The sequence below is a fragment of the Epinephelus lanceolatus genome, chromosome 9 (assembly GCF_041903045.1).
Source record: "Epinephelus lanceolatus isolate andai-2023 chromosome 9, ASM4190304v1, whole genome shotgun sequence".
NCBI classification, from domain to species: domain Eukaryota; kingdom Metazoa; phylum Chordata; class Actinopteri; order Perciformes; family Serranidae; genus Epinephelus; species Epinephelus lanceolatus.
The window spans coordinates 15,054,803-15,065,309 of NC_135742.1; the positions used below are offsets into that span (position 1 = coordinate 15,054,803).

Below are 10,507 nucleotides of genomic sequence, written 5' to 3' on the forward strand. Positions count from 1 at the left end.
GCCACCGTAATTAGTAGCCCCTTTTCAATGAGCAGCATTGGAGAAACACTGATTTTTTTATGTGAAACTGCTTTATTGTGTGTTTATAGAAGTTTAAACCAACTGTTCCATGTGTTATGGTGAGGAAGAGACCTCTTCAGATAATTTGGCTCCCGGTAAAACACCTTCTGTACAGTGCACACTGCAGTGAGAGAAGTATTAGCTGGTTGCAAGCTGCAGTCCTCAATGCTAGATGCCACTAAGTCCGACTAAATCTGACACACTGCTCCTTTAAAAGTCTTAAGACCAGTCTTACCAAAATCAAATTCAATCATACAGTCCTCATAAGCAGAAGTTCACTAAAAACATCGGCACCAACACTCATTTTATCAGGAAGACTATATTTGTTAACCAATGTCTTCTGATTAAACTGACACTGAAGCTACAACTCAACTATACTGGGCATTAGAAAATGGGATTAAAGAAAGTCTGGTTTCCTGTGTCACATTAAAAACAAATGATCTTTCTGTCCGTTCACTTCCACTGTCATTAAATATGATTTACACACCCACATCATATCAAGCTCAGGTATCAATCTATTTTTCATGTCTGGTTACCAGATACTAACTATTATTTGCATCAGCCCATTCACTAAATAGGATTTAATGATGCAACTGTATATTCCTCAATAGTAACCCATCATGGGAACGAGATGCTTTCTTTGTCACATGGTTCATTGTGATGATATTCCATTATTCACAACAATTACAAATGCACGCACACACACACACACACACACACACACACACACACACACACACACACACACCTGTGGCCCATCTCATGAGCGACAGTGAAGGCGACAGGTAGTCCCGAATCCTCATTGATGTTGCAGCTGCGGTGTGGCTGACACATCCCAGACAGATGAGACAGACCCAGGGTCTCACAGGGCTGATTCATTCCAGCACAGATATCTTTCCTGAGGAGGAAACACAGGAACATTATGTACATATTCCTTTTATAGGAGGGCCTATCACCAGAGCTTATAATCCATCCATTTCATTTATCTATTGATATAGCTGACCTACAGGTGCTTATGTGTGTGTCACTTGCCTAGTGACCAATACAGCCACGTCATGATGAGCTGGGTGTGTGTCACTCTGGGGATTGAGGTTTTTCTGCCATGCACAGAAACTGGCCAAAGTGGTGTCTGCATGGTGGACGATCTTCAACCCTTTCTGCAACAAACAGCAGAATTAGAAATAACATTCTTAGCTTCATTTGGATGTTTTACTTCTTGTTGTTTCAGGACATCATTTTTGACAAATGTTTCTTTTCATTCTTTCACATGGGGTTTAGAGTAAAGTGCCAGTCACACAGCAGTAACCTGTAGAGGTATGTATGAAAATTTCAGTTCCAGCAGCAATATAATGGACGTGACTTTAGTGCAACACGTTTGGCTTCATTCTTCTTCTTTTCTAAATAGGTGTTCATTACACTACTGTTGACAGGTTTTTTTAAAGTAGCTCTCTAAAACTTTCAAAGCATATCCGTGATTCAGAGGTTGTCTGCACAGGGCTCTCAACATGGAGGTGACTGAGCCAACAGCTAGTAGCTAATGGTGCTAACAGCCAAACAGTGCTGACCCCGACACAAAAGTGGACAAGGCCCAAAACCTGATCACATTTTATAATTGAAACCTGTTTATTTAAGATGCATAATTTGACCAATTTTAGCGACAGCAACAAGCTAAGACCCCGTTGCTTAGTAAGTCCTTGTTTGAAGACGTTGGGACTTTATTGTCGTCTCATTTGAGGACACTGGGACTTTATTATCATTGACAGTGTTTGAGTTTTTATACTTAGCGGGTCCTACTGATCCCAAATAGCTAGGAGAAATCAAAAATGCACACCCAGTCAGCCTGGCTACCACAACAAATAAAGAACAGAGAAGCTTGGACTACAACAAAGTGAGGGAGCCTGACTTCATTCTCTGCTCAGGACGCCATTACTCCTCCTTGTCTTTACTGTACATAGCAAATACTTGTTTGCTGCTATTCAAATAAACACAAGAAGTTTGTGCTCTCAAAAAGGATTAACACTCTGTGAAAAACCTAAGCCCTATGATAAGCTAATATGGCAAGGCTTAACTATACAAACCAATATACCAAACCAATATATATTATTTCATATGTTGAATGTCGTATAGAGCTCCTTTAATGAGTGATTTTATTGGGTCAAATAGGATTTTTGTTTGTCGCTCCTCACGTTCTTGCTGAATTTTCTTTGAATTTGTTTTCCAGTCTGTCCCGCATGCAGCCAGACGTGGAAGACTGATGTAAATCAAAGTGAGCACATAATGTTCACTGTGGTTTGAACCTTTAGTTGGAGCTTGAATCACAGCCAAATGAAGGAGTCTCCAGGTTTACTTCACCTCCTAACCCCACTGAGGAATGCTTTATAGATATGCTTATGCTTCTCTTGATCCAACTTTAATATATGCCAAAGAATAAATTTGCATTAAAGTTTCTTGAGAAAACTTGTTTAGAAAAATGTTACCTCCTCGCCCTGGAGAAGAATGAGGCGAACCAAGATGACGTGGATGGCGTTCCCAATACTGGCATCATGAAAGATCCCAGCCACCTGCCAACACAGAAATCACTCACCACTGAAAGAATTTAAAACTTAACATCTGAGCAGATTTGGTGAGAACAGGTGAAATGATCACAGTCTAATTCTCACCATGTTCATGATGGTGAAGATGTACGACTCCACATTATCGCTGCCGTGGTATTCGATGAGTTTTGCATCAGCCACCACCATTGTCTCCACCCAGCGCTCTCTGCTGACCGAGCGCTGTGAGCGGGACTGAGCCTGAGCTTCCCCCCTCTGCTGCTCCCTCTCCCACTCCTCCCTCTCCCTCTCCACCTGGACAGAGTCACTTGGAGCATCTAGAGTGTGGATAACAGAAGACATAACTAGCAGAACACTTGTGGCTTATCCTTGCTTGACACAGACGTGGACAGAGAAAAATGCTCACTTGTGTACAATTACACAAACATCTGCAGTTCCATACATATGCACACACAAATCCAGATACACACCTTGAACTCCACAGGGGCTGGGTGTCTTTTTGGACTCAACGCTGCGTTTTTTTCTCTGACTTTCTGGTGTAACTCTTGGATAGACGATATGGGGCTCTGGAGTCCCTGCAGGATCATCAGAGGATTTCTGGACAGGTTCAATAAAGAAGTGTCCCTCTGGCAGGGAGAAGAAGCCTCTCTGAGGAAAAGGAGAATGACACTGATGAAGATTGAGTGGATATGGGTTTAGGTTTTGATCAATCACTTCCTGTGCACTGAAATATAGGTCAAATCTATACTGTTACAATTGTTTGGGACATGCTATTCTGCACTGCCAAAGCTCCAAATTGTATTTAAGATTAAAAAGTTTATCCCAAATCTTGCCTAATGCAGCTTTAAGTGTCTTTTGTAATGCCATGCATTCTCAGACTGTGACTGAAACAGAAAAGTCAGAGCCTTTAGAGCATTTACAGGTGCGACAACAAATCACCAGAAATTATAGTGTTCCCACAATTAAAAAGTGAGAGGTTGGACTTTCTCTTGTAAAGCCTGCTGGAAAGACCATTCCTCAGTAATTTCCATCTGGGTGGAATCCATCATTAGTCAACAGATCTCAATATGAACCTTTCTCCTTCCCTCAGGCACATTCTCTGTCTGCGGCAGCAGCAGCAGCAATACAAAGACTTTTTCCTAAGTATGCCCTGCATGTTCTTACTGGTGCAGAAGACTATTCATTTACTGATCGGTGAGGTCTTCTGGTGAACGGAGTACATAGATACGCGCCCCCACACACAATTACACCTACATGAAAACACATTGATTGTACATGCAAGCTTTTTTAAAGATCTGACTTTGTAAGCACACACATTATAAATGTTTCACCTCCAGATACCTGTCTGTATATTCTCTTCATTAAGTCGATTGTGTGTGTGTGTGTGTGTGTGTGTGTGTAAGTGTGTGTGTGCCCAAACAAGCCCCGACTGTTCCCTCCCTCTCCCCTTAAACCAACTTTCAAAAAGACAGAATGAGAGAAGGAGAGAAGGATGCATAACTCTTTCAAGAGGCAAACAAATGGAATAAGCACAACAATTAAATTTTTTTTATCTTCAGCAGGAATTTTGTACTGTAAAAATTCCATGCACATGAATAAATGTGTCCAGTATCTGTAAAAAAAACTGCTTAACTTGCACGACCAACACAAAGAATTCTTACAATATGAGTGTTTCTTGTGATTTTTGGATTTCTTTTCAGTGTTCGGGCAGCCAAAAGGCAGATGTGAAAAATTAGGTCATGCAATGCTTACAGTTTGGCTAGTTGTAGTCCCAAGGGTCTACCCTGCTGTTTACTGCAGTTACTCACAGCTCAGCTTTCTGGGTCATCCTGACAAGTTTTCTACGTGTTTCTTGGGACACGTATTTCAACTACATTCATGCAGCGCTCTGCAGAGCTATCCTGTTTCTCCATTCAGGGAGTTCAGAAAGTGCAAATCAAGAGCGGCTCTCCCTTTGGAAAGACTGTGTTACTCCACCTGTTACACTGAACTTTGTGAAATAAGATAGAATCCACAAACTGGAGCAGAAAAATCATAGTAATAAAATGTTCGTTGAACCAAAAATGAACCAAAATCCTTCTGTTTTCATTCCTTTAAGACTGATAATAATATAAATTCTGTAATACTGTGATACCATGAAACTGCAATATTTTCTGAGATGGTTATTGCACTGGGAAAATCTCATACTGTTGCAATCCTGGATACAACCAAGCCGCTCATGCTTGTTTGATCATGTAAAACCACCAGAGGAACAACAATTACACAGCAAACGATAAACAAAAGTCCTCTGTATATGTCTGAGTTTGGGGTTTTTTTTTTCCAAAACTGATTAAATAAAGTATTGAGAATGGGTTTCCCACTGACTCAGACTGTGGCCCTCAGCCAGGGGTCTCTGAGTTGAGGTGGACTCATCCACAAAACATGCAGGCTGATTTGTCTGCAGTCAGCTGGGGATATTTCCCAGCGGCTCTGTGCAGAGAGCACTCACCCTGTATCTCATGTGCACACTCCATTTGGCAGAATCAACATTTTCCCAGATTAAGATTTGTTTTTGCATTTGCATCATCTTACCGCAAGACAAAACACAGACAAAAACCAATGATGAGGCGGGCTGTAAAGCGCTCTCCATTACTATCCTGTCTCCCTGTTGTCTCCTTTATGTTTTCCTGACCATTAAACTTCCAGCTGAGTCCCAGCAGCGAAAAGCAGGTGGTGGAGTGCAGATCAACCAGGAAGGAATGCTACAGAGAGGCCCATCCAAACATTCAGACCATTGCTCTGCATGATCTGTACGATCTGCGTACCAAATGCAGTCCTACTGTGCTACGCCGACTGCAAGGCTTTGCTTGCACAGTGTGGTTATGGTGTTACTTGTGATCCTAAAATTACCATGTACAGATCCTGTGTGATGTCTGCGCTCAACAAACAAAGACAACTTGACAGGATTCCAACTAGGACTTTGTTTTCCATTTTAGCAAAAGTACAGGATTATTCTGTAACGCTTTTTGCTCTAAATCCTGAATGCTCTGCCAGCTCACAAAGCCTTGGACCCGAGTGCACTTTCACCACCTTTCCTCCCTCTGCCACCTCCTGCCCCTCTCCTCCTCCTCCTCTCCATTAATCCCCCTCCTCTGACCTAGAGGAAGCATGTTTGGGTGTGAGGTGCCAGAGCCAGGGGAGGTTACCATAACACAGGTCTGTGTTCTAAATACACCGGCCATGTGGAACTGCTTTACTTCTGTTTCCTGCTTCTGTGGGTTTTTGTAGTGCCGGCCAACTGGGTCTGGAATAAAGTCTCTGCTGTTACACGGCCTGTGGCCTCAGCAGTGATTAGTGGGACACAAGGAGAGGTGGGGGCCGATGGTGCTCATTACCACAATATGATTAATCACAACTACTTTCTGCTGCAAACAAACTTGCTTATATTCTTACACAACTGTTTCTTCATAATTACAGGTTTCACTACACTCACTTGCCTTCAGTTTGTTTTTTTTACTTCAGAAGATAATTCTGCCTGTGAGCTAATTTCTTCCTCAGAGGTCAAACACATTATCATTTTTCATCTACATAGTGCGAGGAAACATGCATTTAAGTGAGGAAAATACCACTGTAATAAGTCTGAACTTGCATGATCTTTGTGTTGTGCCTCAGGGATTACCAAAGACTCTACTGAGAAAGCTTTGCTTGGATTGAAGGTTTTCTCAGGGGAATAAAAAAGGACACTGGCAGCAGGCTCCATCCAATTACTCTGGTCTTCACGGTTTCACATGTACAGTAAATAGTAAAGGTGAAGGGTAAGTTTAACTCTAGTAAAGACATAATCACCTGCTAGGTAAATATGGCTCACTGCAGCAGAGCTATATTTGTTGGAGCACATGTGACTTCATCTTCTCAACCAAAAGTGAGAGTTCAAATGGTGCTAATGTGGTAGGGACCATATTGTGGCTTTTATGGCATTTAAAAGTCATGATCCTGCTCTGTTGCCTGTTCTGTGCCAGGCTTCTTTTACTTTGTTCAGCCCAACAAACTCCAGATGACGCAGATGACAGATCAGGTTGCAGACTATACCACCATTTCACCTGCCCACAGCTAGCGCTCACAGCACGTTTGTAGCTATTTCATATTAAGTTCTGTTGTGCAAACATATCGCTAAGTAATTTCTTTCACCAACAAAGGCAAAAGCCTTTTAATTGTGTGTCTGCTGGCACTGACATCATTTGGATCAACACAAGAGGTGGGTAATTATCATCTTTGAATTAACTGTTCAAAAGGTTCTATAACAGACGTTAATGTAACAGCAGACATCTCTTTGCTATATAAAGATATTGTTGAAAGTGAGGTCACAGTACATCTGTGTGTGTTGTAATCCAAGCTTCTCTGTTGTGGAATAGGGTCCGGCCATGCATGCACGTTAATGAATATGCGTCCCTGTATATGTAGGCCACTGGCTAGCTAATCACCGCCGCTCTGCACTGCACTCCTACAGCAGTTAGTGCTGATAATGGCGATGGAGTTGTTGTGAAAGTGTAAACACCATTGCATCTATTTCCATTGTTGGTGCTGTTCGACCTGTTAGCACCATTAGCTGCTAGCTGAATGTCATATACAGTTCCTTTTGCTTATTCTCCATGTTTTTAAGGAACAATAATCTGAGTAAGAGCTGAAATGATTCATCGGCTGATCTATTAGTTTATCGGCAAAAAAATAATTCTGATTGAGAAATAATTTCAACTATTTTTCAAGCAAAATGCCAAAAAATCTGCTGCTTCACACTTCTCAAATGAGAGGATTTGATGCTTTTCCTTGTCTTACATAATGGTAGATACAAGATCTTTGGGATTCGGACAAAACTAGCAATTTGGTCTCTGTGAAATTAAAAAAACTAGAAGAGCAAAGACCTCCACCAAGGCCAAAAACATTGATCAAGTAGCAAACAGCTATTTGCTATGTAAATATGTAGTGGTGTCCCGAGCAGAGAATTAAGTCACACTCATGGTCATGTCCCTCCACTTCCTAGCTAATGGCTACTGCTCTGCACTACACACTACCCAGTCTGGGAAGATAGAGCTCATACAACTGTTACCGCTGACAACGGCGTCTAATCAACATGGCAGGACCAACGGGACAGCCTATATTAGCACCGCACTGCTAGCCGCCACCACTCCGGCTCAGCCACCTTCATGGTTTCTTAGCAGAAATAAAATAAAATATTATTTGTGTATCCACCCCATGTTCAGATCCAAAATTAAATGGGTTCATTCTTGGCCCATCCTACACCCTTCCCCCCAAGTTTCATGAAAATTGGGCCAGTAGTTTTTCCGCAATCCTGCTGACAATCAAACAGACGCACAAACGGCACCAAAAATACAACTTCCTTGGCGGAAGTAGCAAGTGGTTAGTTTCGTCCCTAATTTGAGGGCTCTATTGGATTACACCACATAACTGACAACAGTTCACATCAGATAATCAGGAATCAGGAATCACATTTCAAAAACGGTCCCCCTGACTTTGTAAACCACACTTCATATGTCTTTCTCATGTCATGTTTTTTCCTCTGTCCCCTGTGTTTCCTGTTTTTTTATAGCCTTTAGTAACTCAAGCCTTGCACTATATAAACAAAAGATTATCATGAATTTATATTTTGAGGCAGTCCATCTCCATCTGCCTCCCAAGGGTGAATGACCTCCACAGCAGCTGGCAGGGTTTCCCCCCCACATCTGTGAGGCTGCGTCTTGCTGTTTAGTGGTCTTGCTGTGGTTTTAGCTGCTATAAACTGAACTCCACAGGACAGAAAATCAGTGTAATAGATCATAGTGGTTTTCCTGGTAGGTTGGAGAGAAGGGACACACTGGAGCATTCTGGATTGCAGGGAGAAAAAAAATCCTCTAAATGCGGTAGGTTGCAGATAATTGGAATTCAGAGTGACATAGGATGGTTTTAAAATGAACTGCATTCACAAGATTTGACAGGAAGAGGCAGTGCAACCCACACAAATACAACAGAGAAGCAGGAGGCAAGACCCTGCAGGAGAGGCATTCCTGCTGTGACACAATCAAACACGAACACCGAAACATTCTTCTTGACTAAAGCTGACACATCCCATCATTTCAGAGCGGAGGAGTTCCTCCTTTTCCACAACTTCTTCTTTTTTGGTTGTCTCAAAATATTGGTGCAAATTGAATGAATCTGTTATTACATCAACAATGCTGAAGAGTGAATTATAAGCAGTTGTTATTTGGCCCTAAAAGCTCAGATTCTTACACCATTTGTGCACCATGCATTTCTCCAGAAATTGTCATATGGTGCATGTCACTTTTCATAATTAAAGCTCTTCTTATGTTGAGCTGCTCCCTTTTCTTTATGCTGTCCAGCTGTCCTCTATCCTTTGTAGTTGAACTATTTATTTGATTAGAAACATTTCAGCCCAAGTAAAATAAAAAAAAGGAGCTCAAATTCTCTGAGCAAAACGTATGGCCCTATTTCCTGTCTCTCCATCTGTCAAACTGTATTGTTCCAGACTATAAAAAATGTGCCAAAATCTATTAATGACGCTCTATCTCAGCACAGAACAAAGTACCACTGCCTGTCCGAGGGTGGAGGGGGGCTGCAGAGAGTTTTCGCACGCAGCGATGTGAATGAATGAGTGAGAAGGAAAGTATCTAGGGAACATCTGAGAGACAAAGAAAGACAGAAAGGGTCTCATGGTTGGCCGAGAAGCAGCAGCCGTCAGCGGGTCTGAGCCACAGTTGTTCTGCAAATAGTGTCAGGAAGCCTTTGAAGGGCAAACTAACACACGGGGCACTGTCAGATGGAAGGGTTTGCTCAACGGTGTATGACTGCCTAAACCACATACCAGCTTCCCCTGAGTGATGCCCCCCTTTCTCCTGCCCAAAGCAACTAGATTTTCAAAGAGATGTGACCTTCAGTGCAGCTTTAGGGAGGACGACTGAGTAAAAGCTTCATGTGGATTAGAGGATTCAGCTTGATGAAGAAGAAGTAGTTCAAATCAACTTTTCTGCCCTGTTGTGTGTGATGCCTTACCAGTCCTTTACAGGTGCTGATGGCAGCAGTTCCTCGCACATCAGACGCTTCCACAGTGCCAAGGAGGTGACAGGAGTTCCCCTCAGAGCGATGATGCTCAGTCCTGTTGGCACTGCCGTTCCTCCTCTCCAGGATGTAGTCACTTGAAACCAGGTGGTTGTTTGCAGTCAAATTGAACAATAAAGTGCGACCCCTGTAGTTGACCTTGTAGAAAACCTGCTCCTCCAAACCATGGGGTCGCAGGTCACGCCTGACTCGCTCACCCCTGATGTGGTGAGCCAGAGAGTGGGAGATGAAGTCTCCATCAGCTGTGGTTTTCACTGGGTGGACAGTGGACACATCTGACTGGGACAACTGACCTGCAGAGTAACATATAACACAATATAGAACTTTTCTGCTGTGATTTATTCATCACACAGCTTTTGAGTTCAGTGCATACTGATATCGACATGCACTGCACCCTGCAAACTTTCCCAGTCACGCATTCAGTCCATACATGCACAGAAATGCAGCTTCTATTATAGCTGCACCACACTGACCTTGTTCTGCAAAGAGGGAGAAGAGCCTGCCAGAGTCGGAGAGCTCTTCATGGCCGGCTGCCAAAATGAAAACTAAGTGTAGCAGCAAAAGAACCGGGCACTCCTGCGAACATCGCATATTTCATGTAACCAAACTCAAAGCACTGCAAAAGAGTCGTGGGCATCGGGGTTGCAGTGGCGTTAGAGGCGACCACTTGGATCCTGCGCTGCACTGTGTCATGACATGAACACGCTGAGAAATCTCCCCTCACGTAGGCAAACAGGCACCGAGGAGGACTGGGAGCCTGAGCATGGTTTAAAGAGGGAGAAAGCTCC

At 42.8% G+C, this 10,507-nt stretch overlaps 1 protein-coding gene across 1 annotated transcript in view; it reads right to left on the bottom strand.

Moving 5' to 3' along the window:
* The window catches only part of LOC117253201 (A disintegrin and metalloproteinase with thrombospondin motifs 12), a 28,424-nt gene extending 17,917 nt beyond the window's left edge, over window positions 1-10,507 (bottom strand). Inside the window, exons 1-7 of the mRNA XM_033620587.2 lie at window positions 10,193-10,507; window positions 9,654-10,012; window positions 3,083-3,260; window positions 2,721-2,929; window positions 2,538-2,621; window positions 1,093-1,217; window positions 809-958 (exon numbers count right to left, since the gene is read on the bottom strand). Coding sequence (XP_033476478.2) covers window positions 809-958; window positions 1,093-1,217; window positions 2,538-2,621; window positions 2,721-2,929; window positions 3,083-3,260; window positions 9,654-10,012; window positions 10,193-10,310 — 1,223 coding nt within the window. The 5' untranslated portion in view covers window positions 10,311-10,507. The remainder of the gene's footprint in view (window positions 1-808; window positions 959-1,092; window positions 1,218-2,537; window positions 2,622-2,720; window positions 2,930-3,082; window positions 3,261-9,653; window positions 10,013-10,192) is intronic.